At 50.3% G+C, this 23,377-nt stretch overlaps 1 protein-coding gene across 2 annotated transcripts in view; it reads right to left on the bottom strand.

The window, feature by feature from the left end:
• The window catches only part of WWC3 (WWC family member 3), a 117,902-nt gene extending 95,279 nt beyond the window's left edge, over positions 1-22,623 (bottom strand). For both annotated transcript variants that reach the window (XM_027054649.2, XM_053202054.1), the window contains exon 1: positions 22,207-22,623. In XM_027054649.2, coding sequence (XP_026910450.2) covers positions 22,207-22,490 — 284 coding nt within the window. In that variant the 5' untranslated portion in view covers positions 22,491-22,623. The remainder of the gene's footprint in view (positions 1-22,206) is intronic.
• Positions 22,624-23,377: the final 754 nt, after the last annotated feature.

The raw sequence follows: 23,377 nt of genomic DNA, 5'->3' as shown, positions 1-23,377 counted from the left end.
ATAAAAGCCGCCCAACAAAACTACCTTGCGCCGTAACGTGGAATTTAATAAAACACATGCACTGCTGTGGCACTGAATCCCTTTGAGGCGATCTTTTTCTTTTCTTTTCCCATCCATCAGAATCTATTCTTAGGAGTCCCTATGTGGTTCCCAAAGTTTGTATGGAAGTTAAGTCATTTTACACCAGCTGGAGACATGGGAGGAGCAGTGCAGGTGGCAGACTGGAGCAGAGGGCACGGGAAGGAAGAACCATGTACACAGAACATGACAGGCTCTCAGCCCCTATGAACCCAGGAACGAGAAGGGACCCGCCAAGGTGGTAAAGGATGGCTCAAGCATCGGCGGAAGATATTTTCTCTTAAGAGAGTCCTACGAAGCAGGGGCGCCTGGGTGGCCCAGTCGGTTAAGCGTCTGACTTCGGCTCAGGTCACGATCTCGCGGTTCCCAAGTTCGAGCCCCACATCGGGCTCTGTGCTGACAGCTCAGAGCCTGGAGCCTGCTTCGGATTCTGTGTCTTCCTCTCTCTGCCCCTCCCCTGCTCGTGCTCTGTCTCTCTCTCTCAAAAACAAAATTAAAACATTAAAATATATATATAAATAAATAAATAAATAAATAAATAAATAAATAGATTCCTATGAAGCAGAGAACCCTGGGGATCTCGCCCTCTCCACCCCCACACCCAGCTTCCTATCAGATGAGAACTTCTTTCACTAGAAAGTTCCACCAACGGACCCAGAACCATCCCACCTTCTCAGTTTTGAGCCAAGCTTTCAGCCATCCTTTGCAGTTAAGGGTACAGAAGGTAGAAGAACCCAGGCTGACAATGTGTTTCTTTCGAGAGGAAAACCACAGTATCCCACATTAACATGATTAAGATGACGTTTCAAGCAAGCACCAATAGTGCTCTCTCCATCAGAAGAAACTGAAAAGAAACATGAGCACGCAGCTCAAGGGTTTACATGGCAATGCTGAGGTGCCCTTCCCCCAGGGCACAGGAGAAACAGGCAGATGAATTGTTACCTGAGAGGCCAAACAACATGGCAGGTTCGGTGCCGGTCCTTCGGGAGGCCCAGGCCATCCTGTAATGTGCGTGAGCATGAGGAAGGGCGGCCTGCTGCACATTTACTGAACGCCCAGAACATTCTGGAGAAGGGGGAGCGGGGAGCCGATGCTGGCGGATTCTCTATGAACTGCTGGATTCTCTGTTTTAATGACACCTGTCCATTCAGTTAGGTCATCGGGCACCTCTAACCGCTGCTTTGCCATGTGGTTATTTGTTTGGGGTGGGGGGAGAGGGGGCTTATCAGAACCCAGGGTAGCTTGAGGGCAGGAGGCTGCACTTTGGAGGGGGTCGGTTTGTTTTTAGAAAGCTTTCTAGGTGTTGTAGGATGCCTCAAGAATCACTGGTCCAGATCTGTGCTTCCTGAGCCTGGCTGCTAATTGAACCCACCAGAACTTTTCCAAAACAGACACCAGTTACAAATCATAGCGTCCAATAAGAGTCTAATATCCAGGGAGTAGAAGCAAATTGTCAAATTTAACGACAAAAAGGCAAACAACCCAAAGTAAAAACGGGCATAAGGCTTGAATAGATATTTCTCCAAGGCATACAAATGGCCAACAGGCACATGAAAAGAGGCTCACCATCATTAGTCATCGGGGAAATGCACATGAAAACCACAACAGATACCACTTCATGCCCACTAGGATGGCCTTCTTTTTAAAAAGCAAGAAAGCAAGCAAACAAGAAAACAGGACATAACAAGAACTGACGTGGGTATGGAGAAACTGGAACCCTCATACGCTGCTGGTGGGGCTGTAAAATGGCGCAGCCACAGTGGAAGACAGTTGGGTCGTTCTTCCAAAAGTGAAACGTAGAATTATCATACGACCCAACGAATCCAATCCCAGGGACGTACCCAGCGATCCTGAAAGCAGGTCTGCAAACAGACACCGGCAGTGCGTGTTCACAGTAGCTCTATCCACCACAGCCAAAAGGCAGAAACAACCCAAGTGTCCGTGAACGAACAAAGGGACAAACACAGTGGGGTGCTCCGTGTAATGCAACAGTAGGTGGCCGTAGGAAGAAATGAGACCCCAATCTCTGCTATGACATGGATGAATTTGAAAACATCATGCAAGACCCAAAAGACCGTGTCGTCTAGGATTCCACTTATGCGAAACGTCCAGAACTGGCAAACAATAGAGACAGAAAGCAGCCTGGAGCTGAAAGGGGGGAGGAATGAGGGGTGACAGCTTAATGGGTACAAGGTTTTCTTTTTGGTGGTGAAAATATCTTGGAGCTAGATAGAGACAGCGGTTGCACAACACTGTGAGCATACTAAATGCCACTGGATTAACCATTTGAAATGGTTAGTGGGGGGTGGCGGGGAAAGGCTAGTGGTTAATTTCATGTTATGTGACTTCTACGTCAGTCTTTAAAAATAGGAGAATCGCTTCTCGGCCTTTTGCCTGAGATCAAGTGTAAAAATAGGAGAGAAATGGGTCAAAGGGGGCTTCCTCTTGGACCCTGCCGATCAGAATCTCCTAGGGTAGTGCTGTGTGCATGTGTGTGTAAATGCAAATAAACACAAATATACAGCACCCCAGCTTGATCTCGCATCTAGGTTTGAAAAGCACCAGGTTGCACATATGCATATGTGCAACTTGAAATTATTTTTTAATTTTTTTAAATGTTTTATTCATTTTTGACAGAGAGAGAGAGAGACAGAGCATGAGCGGGGGAGGGGCAGAGAGAGAGGGAGACACAGAATCGGAGGCAGGCTCCAGGCTCTGAGCTGGCAGCACAGAGCCCGACACGGGGCTCGAACTCACAGACCGCGAGATCATGACCTGAGCCGAAGTCGGACGCTCAACCAACGGAGCCACCCAGGCGCCCCAACATATGTGCAACTTTAAATTAATACAGAAATGAGAGCATTTCGGTGGCTAAGACCTCAGGGTTTTACCTGATGCTGCACTCATCCTGGGTAAAGAGTATGGCATGCTGTCCCTCCCTCTCTCTGGAAAAAAAAAAAAAATCAACGCATTTTTCAAAAATATAAATAGACACATAACATTCAGAAATACAAAGCCGTGACAAAATCCCAGCTACAAGGCACTCAAGAGCAACATAACCAGGACGGTGTGCCCATTTAAAATCATGCCCCCACACTGATGGAAGGACCCAGAGTGCAATTTACACAGATGAATGCAAACTGGACGGGTGTCCTCAGTAAGCACTGAGCATGACGTGTTCATGATGAACATGAAATAAGAGCAAACGATAATGGACTCTTAGGGGAACCAACCAGGACCAAAGGGGGTAGGGGAGCTGGAAGCGGCAGCCCAGGCTAGCCCAGCCAAAGGCCGACCGCTCGAACCGTGAGCCGGCTAACCGTCCAGGGCTGGAGACGGCATCGGGCCGAAAGGACCTGGCCCCGTGACTGTCGATGGCAACACACAGTCTGAGATTCCTGAGGACACCTGAGGGGCAAGGGCCACCTCGGAACAGAAATATGCCTGTGGCTTCAAGCCCATGCTGCACGGCCTCTAGCACGGTAGACAGTTCCTGCTGGTATTTCAGAGATCTCGTTTTCTGAATACTGACCAGAGAAGGTGAGACACCATTTTATTACACAATTCCACCGGAGGGGAGGTAGCTACCAAGAGGGACCACCGCACACAGCATTCATTTACTCCTTTATAAACAAACCACACTGCGATCGACACTTTCTCCAGCACTTTCTTTTCCTTGCTTCTGGAGAGTTCTTTGATCCTATCTTTCTAGCATGTGTAAGACCTAATTATGAAAAGAACGACGGCCTAAAGGTCACACTTTCATTTCACCTTTACTTTCACGGGAAGAACAAAGAACTTCAGTTTCTTTGGAACCCATTAATTAATACAAGAATGTTCAACTTTAATGTAGGGCTGCTGTTTGGGTGACAGAAAAAACCCCAACCACTTACACCTCCCAGCTTTGCAAACGTGACCAGCTGACTGCTTTACAAAACCAATTCCAGTAACTCACATGCCTGTGTTACTACCATGTCATTGGTCGGCTTCATGGAAAATTGTCCATTTTCATTTCTTTTACCAGTTCTGTATACGCCAAAGCACCTTCTTCTACTCTGGGTGGAGAGGTAAAGCAACCAGCCACCAGTGAAATGTTCAAAAAGGATCCTGGGAAGGGGGCACCTGGGTGGCTCCGTCGGTTGAGCGTCTGACTTCGGCTCAGGTCATGATCTCGCGGTCCGTGAGTTCGAGCCTCACGTCAGGCTCTGCGAGGACCGCTCAGAGCCTGGAGCCTGCCTCGGATTCTGTCTCCGGCTCTCTCTGCCCCTCCCCCGCTCGCACTCTGTCTCTCTCTCTCTCTCTCAAAAATAAAATTTAAAGAAAAATTAAAAAAAAAAAAAAAAAGGATCCTGGGAAGAAGAGGAACGACTCAGCGGCATGCTTGTTATTTTCTGTCACACCATCGATGAAGAGCTCAGCGGTGACACTGACCAGCTCCTGTGCAATCCAAGTCGTTTAAACTGCCATGAGCTTGGTGAGTGTTCCAGAAACTAATCCTGCAGCTCTGGAAGGTGGAAGAACCAGCTTAGCTCTTGCTCCTTCCCCCACCACCCGGCTGGGATTAATCCACATGGTGTTCTAACCCTGACAACAACAAAAGCGTGCCAAGGGTGTTATTTTCCCCGGTGCAAAAAGCCATGGCAGCCACTGCAACCGACGAAAAAGTGGCTACCAGCCACCCCAAAACAGATGGAAAGAACATGATAGGTCTCTTCACTTTACACAAGATAAAAATCAGCCCATCTGAAGGAAGCGCAGACTTTGATCCCAAGTATTTACTGAGCTGGCACCAGATTTCAAACTGAGATGCCGGCGATGACTCAGGGAAACGTGCGTCTCATCAGTTATGTGTTTATAGAGAACTTCAGGGTGACCCATATTTTTAAAGGGGCTGGGTGATATACGGCCTAAGAAAAATGCTAATTAATCATTTTAAAGGTATAATGGCTAATAAGTACACGAATCTGCATTTAAAAGTTGAAAGTGGGTGTGTCTACGGTTCCAAGACAGAGCCGAGCGTGGGGAGCTGCTCCAAGAGGAGTCGCTGGTTCTGGCCTGGAGAAGCAAACGCGCTCTGTCCTCCCTGCCGCGTGCGTGTGAGTGCAAGAAGCTATTCTTGGTAATCCTCGACATTTTTGTCAATGTGCCATCTGCACGCTGACGTTCGGGAGGTGTAGGATCCCGGTGGAGGGACGCTTCGGTTTCTGATGTCTTGGCTTTTAACACTGAGATTCAGGGGATGACGGTCTCGGTTAACCCGGGGCCAGATCAATCACAGAATGATCCGGGTGCGACGCGTTCGGAAGCGGTCCGTGGACGGCCAACGACACGGCGCCACGGCGCTTCTGAAGAAAAGTCACCCGGTGACGAAGCTCTGCCGCGCCGGCCACCGCGGGCTTGTGCCTTATTGCTTTAGACCCCAAACCATCCAACCATTAGAAAGCAACCACCAGCCACTTGCTCTTAATAATAAAACCTCAGTTTCTAAACACAACAATTTGTGACATCATATGGGCATCGGCGTGCCCCCGCGAGCAGGGTCGCAGCCTGAGCGCCGCTGGCACAGGTGCCGGGTCACTCTCTGCTGCGGCTGCCCTGTGCCCTGTGGGACATCGAGCAGCATCCCCGGCCTCCGCCCGCTGCACGCCAGTACCGACCCCTCCCCGCAAACTGCGACCACCAGAACCGTCTCCAGACATTGCCACGCGTCCCCTGGAGGGCGAAACCGCCCCCAGCTGACAGCCTTGGTTTTGGTGGAATCGGTGAACCTGAGGGCCGGGATAGCTTTTACAGCTGTGGCCACATGCTGCTAGGAAAATATCTAAGTTAACTGTTGAAGTGAATGTTAACGGTTTCTCGCTGCCTCCCTGCAGCCCCGGTCCACCCACTTACCCATCTCCCACCGCCGGCAGGTGAGCCGCGCAGGAGTGAGGACTTTCCAGAGGCGGTGCTACGGACATGCGCTCTGAGAGTCCCCCTTCCAAGGCCCAAATAGCACAGCGTTTTGGGTAAACTTAATTTCATCCCCAAAGTAAGTCTGTCTGTCAAATATCCAGCCTGGGGCACCTGGGTGGTTCAGCTGGTGAAGCATCTGACTCTTGATGGCACAGTCATGAGGTGAAAACCCGCGTCGGGCTCCGCACTGAGGGTGGAGCCTGCTTAAGACTCTTCCCTCGGCCCCTCCCTCCCTCACTTGTGCGTGCTCGAGCACGCGCGCTGTCTCTCTCTCTCTCTCTCTCAATAAATAAATAATGTGCAGCCAAAAGCTATTAATACACATACGAAAACTGTGTAGATAGTGCACAAGGTTGCTGAGAAGATGTAGCTGAAGACCTTGACCTTGAATCAACTTCTCCTGGTCTTAATATCTGTCTAATATTAAGTATCCAACATTAATTACGGAACAAGATCCAATCATATGATGTGAATTCTTTGAAAGTCCCCAACATCACTGAGTGCTACAAATACCAAGTTCCAGAACAAGATGATGCTGAAACCTGGAAACCAATAATTCGGTATATATTTGGGGTATTTTCAGATTTATATCCAAGCTAATACAATAACAACGAAAGCTAAACATGCAGAAGCTTCGGTTGTGTCGACACGGTACACAAACAAGCATGACATCATTTCTCGGATTGGCATTTCTCGGATTGGCATTTCTCGGATTGTGGGCCAAATTCAACCTGTTTCTTGTCTTCATAAATAAAGCTTTACTGAAGCACAGCCAGGCCCATCCACATTTAGGGATAGCCTCTGGCTACTTTTGAGCTACAACAGCAGAGTTGAGTGCCTGCAACAGAGACCCCGTGGCCTATAAAGCCTAAAATATTTTCTCTCTAGCCCTTTACCAAGAAAGTTTGATGGCCCTGCTCTAATCTGTTCACTCTCTTTAGTAACATTTCACTTCCAGCAACTTCATTCACTCAGCCCACAAAACCAAGAGAATGCAAAGAACAGCTTCAAGCAGAGAGGAAAAATAGTTATCATGAACTCTGAGTGCCTGCCTTTACACTGGTGGGTCCCCAGGGCCACACAACTACAAGGAAAATAAGGAAGCAACTCAGAAGCGGAAGAGAGATGATGGAGAGAGGAAAATTTGATAGGCAGAAGAAAAAAGACTTTGAAGACCCACAATGCTGAAAGACTATTTACTATGATCACAAGAACAATTAAAATGTGTCTACTATGCACTAGACATTGACCTAAGTGCCCCCATTTTATGGAAAAGGAAACTAAGGCTCAGAGAGCCCAAATACTGCCCTAGGGCACACACCGAACGGCAGAGCCAGGAGTCAGACTCAAGATGTCTACGTCTAAAATGAGGGCTAAGCACACGTGGGTGGTCCCTATGGTTAGTGGTCCATTTCAGGACATGTCAACAGCCCTGTTCACCCATACAAACCCTAACTATCAAGAAAATGTCACATTTTAATACACCCAAGAAACAAGAAGCATGTAGTACAATTTTAAGAGCTTCTTCCAAAAAAATGTGTGAAAGAGAATGCTGACGTTTAAAGGCCCAAGTATCAGGGCGCCTGGGTGGCTCAGTCCGTTAAGCGTCCGACTTCGGCTCAGGTCATGGTCTCACGATTCGTGAGTTTGAGCCCCGCGTTGGGCTCTCTGCTGTCAGTGCAGAGCCCGCTTTGGATCCTCTGCCCTGCTCTCTCTCTGCCCCTCTCCTGCTCACACGCTCACTCAAAAGTAAACACCAAAAAAATAATAATAATAATAAATTTTAAAAATAAATAAAGGCCCAAGTATCAATCGACCCTTCAGCCACAAACTGCATTACAACCCAAACACTGCCACATAATCAGATGTCACATCAACTCTTCTAAAACAGAAAGCAGCGCCGGTGAGTCCTCCTAGAAGGAAAATTCCTCTGAATGAAGGAGGTAGGTGCCTTCATGAAAACCACCTATGTTTTTGATCGAGTGATGATCACCAGGTTGTTCGTGGCGGTGGTCTCCCCTTACGGTTGGCAACACTCCTGGACAATGTTAGCATACGGCTTCTTAAGGGTACCTGGTGACTTCAGGGACATTTCCAAAAGCTTTTTTTTATTGTCCATTGCAGCAGAGCTGACATACAAAATGCTACATCGTATGGACACTCTGAGGAGCCCGGAAGCCTTCTGCGTGGCGAGCGGCTACCAACTCTCATTGACATTAGCCTGGTCTGTCCCACCACCAAAGCAAGGTAGGCACCGGAATGTAAGAACAGGTTCGCTTTATAAGATTTTTTCAAAACAATTTTATTGAGGTATAATCTACATACCATAAAACCCTCCCTTTTTACGTATACAATTCACTGATTCTTAGTAAACGTGCCGAGTTGTACAAAACCTAATCCAGCGTTCGAACGTTCTCATCGCGGAGGTAGCTCCCTTTCCCACCTCGGGCCTCAGGCAACAACTAGTTTTCTATCGCTATGGGTTTGCCTTTGGGGGACATTGTGCCGTCTTATGTGTCTGTTTCTTTCACTCAGCATCGTGTCTTCGAGGTTCATTGATCCCTTCCCTTTTCATGTGAAACCCGCTCGGTACTTGGGGGCTGTACCTAGTGACTGAACACCACAGTTTAATGCTAGGATGGGTGCGAGGCCGAGGAAGAGCTGGAGAAAGCAAAGAAGGTTCTTCACGAACCTCCACTGTTCAATGCATGCCATATGACGTCACGAGCCTAAAAAGCAGCCTGGGAGCACTTCTAACAAGTCTGTCAAGTGCACGGAAGATAAATGAACACCCACAAGAGAGATATAAGAGAAACATACAATAGTCGGCTTGAGGCATCCAAATGCCAACCACTTGATAGTTCTCAAAACTCTTGGAGCAGAAAAAAGACATTAGCGGAAAAACCTGGTGAAATCCAAATAATGTCTGGAGTTTTATGAACAGAAACATATCCAAACTGGCTTCTTAGTTTTTGACAAATACGCTATGGTGATATAAGATATTAACAATGGGGGAGCTGTCTTATCTTTGCAACTCTTCTGTAATTCTAAAACATTCCAAAACAGATGTGTATTAAAACCAACCAACCAACCACTGGTCTGCATTCAGCCCAGGCCTTTAGCTATCTCCTAAAGCAAACGCGGGGGAAAGCACTGCTGCTGAGAAAATAATTGCACCTAAGCAGCACTACAATTATAGTACTTATATAATCACAAATATCAAGGGACAGTCTAAAGGGTCAAAAACAGAGGACTACTTAATAGATGAGGCCCAGACGCTCCGTGGCAGCCTGCACCCCCAGTAAGAATGTCCGTGATGGAAACTGCAGACGTCACGAGATAGACACACACGAGCGAGGACGGCTCTGCTGGCTGCAAGTGACAGAGACCCCAGTTCAACCAGCTTTGGAGGGTTAAGTAGACACTGTTAGTTCACATTTCATGTAAGAAAAGGTGCTGCGGGCAGGTAGCTCTAGAACCTTCTTCAATCAGCTACCATCCACCTTACCAAGGGTGCAGCCTTTTCTCTGCCACCCTGGGCTTCTCGGCCAGCTCCCTCCTGGCTTTTGTGGCAGTGACGTAACCACCCAGCTCCGGATGTAGGTGGAGACGGGTTAGCAGAAGGAGGAGTCGCTTCCACGCAGGTCCGCAGGAACGAGGAGCCTTGTCCTCAACTCTGGCTGTCCCGCATCTCCCCCTGCGCTCACGGCACAGCTCTGGGCCACGTGCTCCTGCCTCAGCCAAACGCAGGCAGGCCCGGCTACTGCCACTTGGGGCCAAATAACTCCTCGTGGTGCTGGGGGCTGTCCTATGCACTGGAGGACATCCAGCAGCTTCCCTGGCCTCCACCTCCTAAATGCCAATCGCACCCCATCCCCACTCCCCAGCTGTGATGATCAAAAATGTCTTCAGACGTGGCCAAATGGCCCCGCAGGGGCAAACCCACTCCCAGCGGAGACCCACCGGCTCTGAGCGAGCAGGACTTCAGCAGGAGCTGCAGAGAGGATAACATCCCCTGAGCCAAGGCAAGGGTGGGCACGCCAACAAAGCAGGGGCTCTGACCGCAGGCAAAGACGACTGCTCTTGAGAATTCTAGAATATTTGAGAAAAACTAAGTGGAACACAGAAATACACAAGTAAGTCAAACCTGTTTCTCAGGGGGCACCTGGGTGGCTCAGTCGGTTGAGCGTACAATTCCTGATCTCGGCTCAGGTCACAATCTCGCGGTTTGTGAAATCGAGCCCCACGTCAGGCTCTACTCTGACAGTGCAGAGCCCACTTGGGATTCTCTCTCCCTCTCTCTCTGCCCCTCCCCGGTCTCTCTGAATCTCTCTCTCTCTCTCTCTCTCTCTCTCTCTCTCTCTCAGAATAAACATTTAAAAAAAACCTGCTTCTACATGCATAATTACACTCAAAAAACATTTACTGAGCACCCACTGTGTGGTAGGTATTGTGTAGAAAAGGAGAGTCAAATCTCAATAAGTTAAAGGAAAGGAGATGGTTTAAATCAAAACAAAACAAAACTATAACTGCTTGGTCCCTTCATTCTCTCACTTGTCTTTCCTTTTGCTTTTTATTTTGAAATAACAGATTCACAGAAAGTTGCTCCTTCTGTGGAAGGGAGGCTCCTTTACCCAGTTTCCCCCCATGTCACGCCCTGCGCAACTACAGCACAAGGCCAAACCAGGGGACCGACACCCACACAGCCCACACGGCTTACTCAGAGTTCATGTGCACATCTGTGTGCACGTGAGTGGCTGTACACATTGTGTACTAGTTCCGTGTCATTTCCCCACATGTGTAGTTTCTATAACCACAATGAAGACGTAGAAATATCCTGCCACCACATGCCTCCCTCGAGCCACTTTTATAGCCACACCTACCCCTGCCCCTCATCCCTAACCCTCAGCAACCACTAATGTGCTCTCTAACTCCATGTTATTATTTTAAGAATGCTATCGGGGCGCCTGGGTGGCTCAGTCGACTAAGCATCCGACTTCGGCCCAGGTCACGATCTCACAGTTTGGGAGCTCGAGCCCCGCGTCGGGCTCTGTGCTGATAGCTCGGAACCTGGAGCCTGCTTCGGATTCTGTGTCTCCCTCTCTCTCTGCCCCTCCCCTGCTTGCACTCTGTCTCTCTCTCTCAAAAATAAAGAAACATTAAAAAAAAAAAAAGAATGCTATATAAACGGAATCCTACCAATTTCTTTCTGCGTCTCGGTTTGCTCTGAAGAGGAACAGGCTAATGAAGGGCCCTCCCTGTAACACTGGTCCCAGGGGGTCTTTTCTGCCCCTCCAGGCCTGTAAAGGGGGGTGTGGAGGGGCAGAGAACAGCTGGGTTTCTTCTTTCCATCTGCGTGTTCTTAGCAAGCAACATATGTGCACACACACAATTCTCTTAACGGGCCTTTAAAACCCACTTCAGTTCATAAAGTACAGGGGGGCGGGTCCACTCACCCAGGAGCACAAAAGAATGAGTCCTTTACTCAAAATTCTCCCAGGAACTAAGGTTTTTTTGCACCTTCAAACCTTAGCTTTTTTTAACTGTGTTTTTCCCAGCTCTACTGAGATGTAATTGACATATAACATAGTGTAAGTTCAAGGTGTACAATACGATGATTCGATAGGCTTATATATGGCAATATGATTATCACCATAGCGTGTGCGAACACCTCCATCACGTGACCCGATTACCATTTCCTCTTTGTGGTGACACCATTTAAAATCTACTCTCTTAGCGATTCGAGCATATGACACAGTACCGTTCACTATAATAACAGTGCTGTGCAGCGGATCCCCAGAATTAAAAATGTATTTTTAGTGAAAATCTTTTTAAATGTGGTTATTTTCCTGCCTTCTTATACAGTCTTAATTCACATCCTATTTAAATGATCTAATCTAACTCTACTGGTTGTCATACGACAGATACAACGTCCTTTTTGTTTTTTTAATGTTTATTTATTTTTGAGAGAGAGAGAAACAGAGTGTGAGCGGGGGAGGGGCAGAGAGAGAGGGAGACACAGGATCCGAAGCAGGCTCCAGGCTCCGAGCTGTCAGCACAGAGCCTGACGCGGGGCTCGAACTCACGAATGGTGAGATTGTGACCAGAGCCAAAGTTGGATGCTTAACAGACTGAGCCACCCAGGCACCCCTACAACATCCTTTTCCGAAGAAGTTTCTGTGGAGGGGTTCCTTGACTAAATTAAGGTCCCCACTGGCTTTTATGATTCCATGCCCCTTTCCTCTGGTTAGACTTCCCACGGGGGTTTTCAGGTCTTATCCTGTGCCACCCCCCGCAGGTCCCCTGACCACAGGTCCCCTGACCTTAATTAATCCTTTTTTTAAGATTGTTTTTTAATGTTTTTATTTATTTTTTAGAGAAACAGACAGACCGAGCGGGAGAGGGACAGAGAGAGAGAGGGAGACACAGAATCCGAAACAGGCTCCAGGCTCTGAGCTGTCAGCACGGAGCCCGACGTGGGGCTCGAACTCACGAACCGTGAGAACATGACCTGAGCCGGAAGTCAGTTGCTTAACTGACTGAGCCACCCAGGCGCCCCAATCCTGTCTTCTAAGATCAGGGATCAGCACACTTTTTCTGTAAAGAGCCAGACAGTAACGTTTTCGGCTTTGCGGCCCCCACGGTCTCTGCCCAGCCACTCAACTCTGTCCTCGTAGTTAGTTGTAGCTCGAGAGCAGCCACAGAGTATGCGGCTAAGCTCCAATGAAACTTTATTCGTGGACACTGAAATCTGAATGTCACATAAATTTCACAGAATACTACTCTTCTTTTTATTCAACCACTTGCAAATGGAAAACCCATTCTTATCCCACAGGCTGCCCAGGAACAGATGCTGGGCCGCCCCCTCTCCTAAGACCTCCTGGGGCCGGCCACTGCATCTGGGAAAGAACCTACACTTACACGCTGGTCCATCTAACGACAAGTATTGCCCTTCTCCTTGTACAAGTAAGAAACTCTGGGCACAAGGAAGTTCAGGGATCTGCACGGCAGCACAGCGCTGGTGGCAAGCGCTGACCTGGGGCGCCCGCGTCGTCGGGCTCCAGGGCTGCCACGGTCCTGACAGCCCACCGCGAACCACCCCGGCACCGGCTTATTATTCCACGTGGGTTCTTCTGTTTTCCCCAGCGGCGTTTCCATCTCCCCGAGGAAAGCGGCTAGGTGATGTTCATTTGTTACTCTCCATGGCCCCCGGCACAGACGTAGCATCTAGATCGGGGTTTTTGTTTGTTTGGGGTTTTTTTGATTTTTCTTTTTGCATCTAGGTTATTGAAAAGTCTTAGTGTACATATTAGTTTTTTTGGCTCCTTGTCCCTCACGTTGAAGAGAAATGTGAAAGATTTTACATTTCTCTCTTTCTCAAAGTAACAAATTAAAGGCTAAATTAGGGAACAAACGAAAAGCAAAAATCTCTTTTCTTTGATTGTCAAGTGACTTTTCTCAGAATGTGCTGGCAGCTCCCGCGGGCAAGTTCACGCAGCTGCCCTCAGTTAGGATCACATGAGGGCGTATCCTCGTATTAAACCAGAAGCAGAAGCATAAAACCAGACCCCTACAATGGGGATGAGCCACAAAAACATTAGGCTAGATAAAAGAAGCCCAACACAAAAGGCCACATAGCGTACGATTCCATTCATTCATTCATTCATTCATTCATCCATTTTATGGAACTGAAATAAACCCTTTCACTTATTTATGCTTCTCCATTTTGTTTAGAACCACCACCACCACCACCACCTTAATATCACTGATGGCCCTTCCCCCTCACCCTTCCTCGGGCTGGCGGGTGGTTAATGGGGAAATGGCCCCCAGGGATGGGGCCAACCGTAAGAGCCCTTGGGGAGGTAATGGAACCCAAGTCCCCTGCCCAGGGGATGGGACACCTGTAGATCATATGATTCCATTTGGAGGCAATGTCCAGAACTGGCAAAGCCAGAGGGCCCGAAAGCAGCCTGGGGCTGCCAGGGCCCACGGGGGGTGGGGGAGGGAACGGGCAGTGGCTGCTTAATGGGGACAGGGTATCCTACCGGGGTGAAGGAAAGGTTTTGGAATTGGACAGCGGGGGCGGCCGCACGACACGGTGACCGAACTGAATGCCACGGAGTGGCTCACTTTAAAATGAGTAATTCTGTTATGAAACGTACCTCAATACAACGACATGGAAAACAACGGTGGTAGATCCGTAATATTCCAACAGTGGCAAGAGCACCGGGACTTATCATTAAGCGACAGTGTCAAGCCACGGGGGCAAGTCGATAGCATGATCCCGTTTCTGTAAAATCCCCAGACAAAGGTCCAGGTTCATGCACATGTGTTTCGGCAGAGTGTCGAGAAGGGACCAAAGGACACACAGCAAGCTGTTATGGGAGCTCCCTCTGGGAAGGGGCAGGCGGGGATTTGCACGCACTCTGCGTGTTCATGCCCGGTTTCGTTCTCGGGTGGCAGGAACGCTTCAGTGGCTTCCCCGTGGAACAGAAGGAACACCCCAGGTCCCCGTGGGCCTCGACATGTGAAAGGGCAGCCACAGTCGGTTCCACGCACAGCTGTGCACAGGAGCACGGCGCCAAGTGAGGGGCCACAGTTGCCGTGATGCCAAACAACGGATTTTTACCAAGGTTCCCGCGGCTCGGCCGCGTCCATCAGCTGATCAGTCACGTGAAGTGCATCAGACGTCACAAACAAGTCCCGCAGGCTGCAGAAGGGCCCATCGGGACAGCATCACCCTCCCCTTTAAACCCGCTTCTCTCCTCTGAGAAGTGGGCCGGCGTGCAGGAAGGGCATTTCTGGACAAGGGAGAGAGAATGGAGCGAGGGTGCAACAAAGGTGTGCGGCCTCAGCCAGACCTCCCGTCCCCCCTGCACTGGGCTCTGAGTGCCAGGCCCCACCTTGCACATCGGGACCTGGCCAGCCAGGCGGGCGTGACCCTGGCCCCAGCCCTGACCTGCCAGGCGAGGTCCGCCAGCCGTCCTGGGCCAAACTCCCCCCGTTCCAAATCCTCACGGGCTTCACCTGAGCTCTCCCGTCCGTCCCAAGATCACAGACACTTCCCAGGATTAACGGAGACCTGGGGGAAAAGGGCCAGAAAACATTTTCCCAAGAGCCGGAATGAGCAGTTTCCAAACAGCACGCAAACAGCACGCAACAAAGAGCCATTTGTCAAAATTCTGAAATTCCAAGCGCAGTGACAGAACTGAACATACCTACCTAAGCCCAACATCGTAACACCGTGTGGAGCTGTGACATCATCTTCGGAAACAGCAATCTACTCAAGGCTCATGTCAGGGAATAGAAACTCAAACCTAAAACACGGGCTACCTGGGCGCCACGTGCAGAGGGCGCCGGGACTCGGAAGACCCCCCCCACCCCCCAGCCGGTTCAACCATGGACAGCACTACGGAGGGGCCACAACAAGCAGCGAGCAAATGAGAACAGACAACAGCTGATCACAGCCAGCCCAAGCCTCGTGTTTTTCAGGGAATACACGAGGTCATGTTTACATTCTGACATTGTAAACATAGGAAGGGTCATTTTTCTGTGAGTAGAACAGCTGCAGTTGACAGGGTGGAATTCAAGCCACGGCCACTTCCTATAGTCTGTAGGGACACCTGGACAAGGATGGCACTTCAGGGCAGCCTCTAATGCTGTGCCCTAGCCACCCGGTGGGACCGTACTTGGCAACGAAAAGGAAGGAAGCACCGATCCACGCTGCGACACGGATAAACCTCGAAGAGATCATGCTGAGCAAAATAAGCCAGACCCGGGAGGCCACAGAGCGTATGACTCCACTTAGATGAAATGTCCAGAACAGGCAAATCTACAGGGACAGAGAGCAGATTAGCAGTTGCCAGGGGCTGGGGGCGGCAGAGAGTGACTTTGGGTAACAGGTACAGGGTTTCTTTTTGGGGTGAAGGAAATGTTCTGGAGTTAGTGGTGATGATGGCACAACCTTGTGAATATACTAGAAGCCACTACCTACACAGTGTACTTTGAAATGGCACATTTTAGAGTAAGTAAATCTTATCTCAATTTTTGTTAAGCGGGGAGAATGTTCAGGGCAAATCCAGTGGATCCATACCCTCAGAGGCCTGCCCCGCACTGGGGACGAGCACCTTCCCGTGGCACAGAGCTCCACGGGCAGAAGGGGTCCGTCTCCCACGGTGGCTATCCGGTGTCCTGGCTGAGCTTCCCACGCCATGGCAATGCCGTGCCCACCTTGGCAGTGCTCGATCTCCTGGTGGTGCCGCGGCTGGCGCTTAAGACCCACCAGAAGATCTCCCGCCTGGCTCGATGACTCACCCACCCAAGTGCAGGGCTTTCTGCCTAAGGACCAGCCTAGCCGACTCCCTTTCTCCTTCCCTCTCACTTCCTTAGCCCCTTTAAAGAAATAAAAAGAGGGCCCACCAGATAGAAAACACTGGAGATTCCGCAGCTCCACGAACAGCCTTTCAAGATGCCCTCACCATGTCTGTCAAGAGCTCCCGATTCCACCTGCCTTGATTCAAGTATTAGCTAAATACTGTGCCCTTGTTTTCATCACAGTTTCTCTCGTAGAATCCCTGCCTTTCCTAGCCCCACTGCTCCCAATCTCTCTCAATCAGGCCCTCACCATCCATGAAGACCTCCCCAGAGTTTCCAACTGGCCTCTTCTCTTCGAAATTCACCCTACCCACCACCCCACATTTGGCCAGCGCATCAGATGACTAAGGTGAGACTCCACACTATTCTAAAAGGAACAAGGACTCCTAACTGCTGGGAGGAGCTAGGGAGAAAATGGATGTAACGAGCATACTAGCACAGTACCCCCTAGGCATTCTACAAGCACCAGCAATCACCGTTATTATCAAAGACACGGAGCTGACCAGATGCTTCCATTCTCAATGGGAAACAACCCTCTTGCTTCCCTCCTATAAGGTCCATGACTACATGGGGCCCACCCGGATAATCGGGAACAATCACCTCATCTCGAGATTCTTAACTTAATCCTACCTACAGATGTCATTGTAACATCTTTGGGGGAGTCATTATTCTACCTACCACGGGGTGGGGGAGAGGGGGCAAAATATCAAACAACAATGAATGCAAGATAAAAATAACTGGTGGGTATAACACAGAGCAAGGGGCACAGTTACCTGGCCAAGGGAGGGTCACGTCCAGGTAGTAGACGTGGGCTCAACTCTGGAGTCAGACAGACGCTGCCCCTCTCTGGCTGTGGGCAGTGAGGTTACTAAGTCAACCTCCCTGTCCTGTTTCATCACCTGCCCACCCACACTCCGTGCGGCCACTGTGGGCTTTCAGTGAAAGCATCCAGACAAACACCTAGAGCGCTTGGCACACGGTCAGCACTCCATTTCTGTTGACCACCATCACAGACCTGAGGGATCTCAGTGGGGAACAACCAAGAGGCAGGAACAGCACGGTGAGGTGTGTAAGCCCCACGGAGGCAGGGACCCGTCTGCTAGTGCTCGCCACTAGAGTCTCAAACCCTGGAAGAACACCCGAGACGGAGAGGCTGTGCAACAGTTATCAAATGAACGAACGAATGAACGAACACAGAGGTAGGATGCTTAAGAGCGGGTGGGGTTTGGGCAGCTGAGTGGCATACCAGAAAGAGCACTGGTTCAGGGCCGGAAGACCCAGCTCAACTTCCCGTCCGCCCATCTGCCGGCAGGACATCCCCATAGCTGTGGCCTTCCAGTGCGAAATGAGAGCCTGCACAAGACCATCCTCACTCTTCCAAGCCCAAAGTTGAGGGTTCCAAGCTCTGCGTGCTGTTACCCAAGGCTCACCCCCCTTACACAAAGACTCTGGGTCAGTCAAATTGACCTCATTTATCCTGAACACGCAGCACTTCCTGTCTCCAGCACTGTCCTCACATGCCTCCTTTTCTTCCCCAGCTCCAAGAGAGCACACAAGAAACCCTCAACCTAGGAAATCAATGGAAGAAGGTAAAGACCCCGCAGGCTCAAATGAGCCCTCCGTCCTTTTCTCAGAAGCCATCACCACCTGACAATGGTTCTTGGTGACCACTGTCTTCATTGTATATGTCTGTCTCCCATCCCCCAGAAAACCCGGGTCTCCCCATCCACCTTCCCAAGAATCTCTGTAAATACTTCTACATTTTACTGGATTTAAATGGGAATAGCTGAATTCAGTAGCATTTAACTCTGCTTAATTTTGCTGAACGTGTCGGAAAGGCAACCAGCAGTAGCAAAGGGACCTGGACTAGAAGAAACTCACCAGGCTTGCCGGGTGACTTTTAACACATCACTTGACCCATGGGCTCCTGAAGCAGAACCTACTACAGAAGGTGAAACATTATTTCCACTTTCAGAATCAGAGTGAAAAGGGAGAAGAGGAAACTTAGAGAGTTCCAAACATCCGGGATCTATTTTCAGAAATGACTTTTCCATTCACTTTTCTTAAAAAAAAAAAAAAGAAAAAAAAGAAAAAAAAAAGAAAAAGGAAGGAAGGAAGGAAGGAAAGAAAAAGAAAGAAAGATACTAAGCCAAGAATAGACCAAGAAATGACTATTGATTCTTCCAGGAGCCCACCCCTTATGGCCTTAAAAGCAAGATGCTCCCCCATGTCCATACAAACAGTACCTATTCTTCAAAAAAAATGAAAAATGGAGAAATCATTGCTTATTTATCAGAAAGTTTATATAACCCAGAAACAGATTCTGTGGAGTAAATATGGTAAACCGCCCATTAATGAATACTGAATAAAAGTTCTAAGAAGGGGGTCATGATGTCACCTGGCTCTGTCATATGGGGCTCCAAACCTGGCAAATTCCCAAACCATGGACTGTTTTCTCCATAAAGCAAGAGCCTGTTCAAAGGAATTTTAATATACCACAGAATGTCTCCAGTTGGAGCAGGTCAAATCCCATCTCGTGAACAAATGGGTCCCTAAAAGCTTATGTCATGATATCATCTGGGTCTTCCACCATCGTCGGGATTATTTACATTCTGTTCAACCTCAAGTGTGATCTGGTGCACCATTCTTAAGCTGCCCAAAGTTGGTATTCCAGTGTTGCACAATCTCAACTGAGCTACAAGAAACAGAATGTGAAGTTTCGATCACTCAGTCCGCCTATAGGATGATATCGACACAACCCCACAGGAAGCACACATATACACAGCTGTCAAAAGCACTCAAGGTTTTCAAAGGAGGCAAAAATGTTCTTCCCAAATTTTCTGCCTCAACAGCAAATACGTTTTTATAGAGCAGTCATTGAACTCTGAGTCAATATACGTAGGATGCATATGTGCAACTAATGTAAACCACACAAGGCTCATCCACGGGAGCTACGAGCCATAGAAATGATGCATTCACGTTATATTTTTTAACGCAAAACCCTTTGTTAAAGGATAAAATCCTTTGTTAAAAGAAACTATGAACATTATACACACAGTACTGATCTGCAGAGATGGTGATTTTTAAACCTGCGGCGGGGGGGTGGGGGTGGGGATTCAAAATCAAACTAAAAAAACTGCATTTTGGAAATACTGAAATTTTTTATACAGCTGTAGCCACATCTGTAAAGACTGTTTCCTTGGGCTTGCAACCTCTTGGTTATGACTCCAAAAAGAAACGATACCTACAGTAATTCACCAACACACCCCGAGCCGTGGCAATATCAAATGTTGTTAAACACAACAGTGAATGGAATTACGCTAAAACCCTAGAAGAGATTATTTACAACCCTCGGTCCTCAGTTATTTTGCTTAAAGCAGCATATTTTATGCTATTACGGCTTTTACTAAATCGTATATGAAATCATGTTTTAAGTCAGCAACAATTTTCGCCTAACCTACCACATTCACGTATTCCTTCATAATCTCGTTTTCTTTAAAAACCTATTTGTGTATCTGCCACTCTGTCAGTTCTCTATTTGGAAGCTGTTTGGAGAAAGTCCTTGAACAGCGTCTTCCAGTTGTGTGACTCAAACACAACTCAAAAAGGGTTTCAACTGTCAGACGCACATGGAGAAAATGTGCTCTGACAAACCGTTTTTTCCATATGATAAAAATCAATTACAACCTTAAAGGATAATCAGTCACCCATAAAAATCAGCAGGGTTCTGTTTTGAAAGAGGAAAAAGAATGGCTATTACACCATACCCCATTTACACCCTTCGGTAGACTCCACTTAAATGTTTGTGGCTTGCTGAACATTCCATACATATTTCGGGCAAGGTATTATGGGAGCTGAAGTGCAAGCTGTCCCCTGCTGAATTTCACTCACTATAAAAACAATGTCTCATAAAAGTATACACATGTTTTTACTTTACAAAAAATGTAAAATATGCACTTTTGTTCACTCAATCGACACTTTTAAGCATTAGAAACGGGGACTTCTAAAAAATCTATAACATAAGCAATGTCTGAAAAGGGGGAAAATGTCATTCAGTTCGCGCAAACAGATTTCTGGAAAAAAGAACATACGAAATGTGTATGGAGCACACAGAAAGGAAGATTCTACAAGCTGACTTCCATTGGGTCTGCTCACCTATGCCCTGGGTCATACCATTAAAATGGAAAGTTTCACATTTATATTTTTCATCTTGAATCCCCACTCCGACGTAACCACAACTGTTTTATATTACCCTCATAAAATGAGCCTTAGCCTTTTCTAAGCCAAACGGTGTTTTTAATTGGTTCATTTTCCAGTTGTTTGGGTTTTTAACAGACATACAGGATAAAAGGGCGTTACATTCCAAGCAGTTCTACCAATTCCAGAACCATCCAAGGCTTGATCAAACAGCTGTGGCTCTAGCCTTTGGTTAAAATTATGGTATGATCTCACCTGATTTTCAAAATAACCAAGCATCTTTTTAACCCATACAACTGTGCTAAGACTGATCTAAGTTTCTGAGTCCAGAAGTTTGCTGTGTTCAGGGAAAATGTTAGGGAAGCACGACCCTTTGGCTTTGTTTTTCCCTATCTGAACCCACAGAGATCTTCAAACAATAATGCAGCAGCTTCCCTCCTCCAAAGTTTATTTTCAAATGCCAGTGCCATGCCGCACTGCCTTTCCTGTGCAGGTGAGGGGAAAGCAGGACCAATGTCACCAAACTGAACCTTCTCAAGTCTTGAAATCACTGGGGAGCCAGCACTATTGCCTTTCTGGCACCCAGCAAGATATCAGGTAACCACCAGAAATACTCGGTTTCAACAGAATCCCCAATTCCACACACACACACACACACACGCACGCACGCACGCACGCACACGCACACACTGCATCTCTCCAAAAGCAGCGGAGCCACTGAAACCAGCAATCAAACAGAAAGTTAAGGAAAAGCGTCATTACACGAACTTAATTAAATGCAATATGGTAGTGCTTTCAGAAGAATCCTTTTTTTCTCCTCCATGGGATTTATTTACATGAATAAGACGACAACTTGGTGCCCTGTTCACATCTTGCACAAAAAGGAAACCTGAAATTCAGCTCTTGTTTTTCGTTTACCCCAAAAGCATATGGGTCTAATCATATTCCATTCTGCCTGCAGTAGGCAAGGCTCTTTCCATCAGAATTTTACCTCAATTTTTAAGGCGCTAAAGAGCAACCCTCATAGTTTGGGAGCGGGCTCTCCCAACTGCAAAAGAACTGGGAATCCCTGAAGTGGCCCGTCTGGCACCAGTTTCTGGATGGAAAGTACGCTGAGCCCGCCAGACAAGGAACCCACACCACGAAGCTGGAGCGCACGTTTCGGCTCCAAGATGACAGCTCATCTGGCCACCGCGGGGCCGGGGGCGGTGGGCCGCTGAGGCCCGGCAGGGATGGGCGAGGCCGCGGCGGAAAAAGGAAAAGAGGGCCATCCGTCAGCCCCGGGAGAGGAAATTCCAGGCGCCCAGCTTCCAGGCGCCGGTCAGCGGGTGACGTGAGGGAACCAAGTCACTGTGTCGGCCCCGCGGCGGGGGCCGGGAGGCGGCCGGGGCTCCGCACTCCGGGGGCTCGAGGCCGGGAGAGGGGGCGCCTCGATCCTCGTCCAAGGCCCCGGGGTGGGGGCGTGGAGGGCCCGAATCAACGCCCGGACCCCCGAGGACGCGCGATCTTCGTCCAGATCCGGAGGCCTCCCGGCGTCCTCGATCCCCTCCCCGAACCCAAGGGATGGAGCGCCCGGATCCCGGCCCGCACCCCCGCCCTTACCGGTCGCGCGGGTCGATCCACGACGTCTGGCGCGTGTTGTGGTCGATGTAGAAGACGCGGCCGTCGTAGTCGCGCGCCTCCTCCCAGCCGGCGGGCAGCGGCAGCTCGGCGCTCTCCCGGGCCCGCGGCGGCGGCGGCGCGGAGGGCGCGGAGGGCGCGGGGGCCGCGGCAGGGGGCGCGGGCGGCGGCGGCTCCCGAGCGGGCTGCGCGGGCGGCTGCGGCTCCCGCGGAGCCTCCCGCGGCTCTCCCCGCCGCCGCCGCCGGCCGCCGCTCAGCCACGGCATGACGGCACGGGCCCCGCCGCCGCCGCCGCCCGGCCGCCCCGCGCGCGCCGCCTCCTCAGCCAGCACTAAGGCCCGGCGCCCGGGGCGCGGGGGCGGCCGCGGGGAGCCGCCCGCCGCACCCGGTGCATCCTCCGCCCGGCGCCCGCGCACCGGCGCCCGCCCGCTGCCCTCTTGGCCCTGCGCGCCGCCGTCCGCCCGCCCGCCCGGATCGCTCGGATCGCCGCCACGCGTAGAGTCACAGCCCCGGCGCCGCCACCGCTGCCACCGCTGCTGCCGGCGGCCCCTCGGTTCCCGCGGCGCGCCCGGCCATCTTCGTTCCTCGGCGCGGCCCGGTCGGGAGGGGGGCGGGGCTGCGTAGGCCCCGCCCCTCCCACTGCTCCGCCCCCCTCTGCCCCGGCCGCTTCGACGGCCCCGCCCGCGTCCGCCGCTAGTCCCCCAGTCTCCCTCCGCTGCTCCGCCTCCGAGCTCCCCGGGGCTCCTCGGCTACCCGCTCCTCTACCCCCGAGCCCCCGCCCCCGTCCGCTGCCGCTCCTCCGGCTCCCCCGCCGGAGGCGCCTTCTCCCCTCCGCCGCTGCTCCTCCTTCTCCTTCCCCTCGGGCTCCGCGCGCTCCTCCCTCTTCCCACTCCATCACCTCCCTCCTCCGGCCCCGCCGGGAAACCGCGCGGGGGCCAGGATGGGCGCCGCCGCGTCCGCCCGCCCCCGGGCCACCGCGGAGAGGAAAGAGGGCCGGGAGGACGGCACCCCACCCGAGCTGCAGGCGCGGCCCGCTCCGGGGCTGACTCCTGGGACCCACACAATTCCCGGGGGAGAGGGCGGTCACCTCACTTTACCCACTCCCGGGACTTGGAAGTCTGGCCTCCCTTCTGCCGACTTGGGGTGGGGGAGG

This window comes from Acinonyx jubatus, chromosome X (assembly GCF_027475565.1).
Source record: "Acinonyx jubatus isolate Ajub_Pintada_27869175 chromosome X, VMU_Ajub_asm_v1.0, whole genome shotgun sequence".
Taxonomy (NCBI): domain Eukaryota; kingdom Metazoa; phylum Chordata; class Mammalia; order Carnivora; family Felidae; genus Acinonyx; species Acinonyx jubatus.
This window is presented reverse-complemented; position numbering and strand designations above follow the sequence as displayed.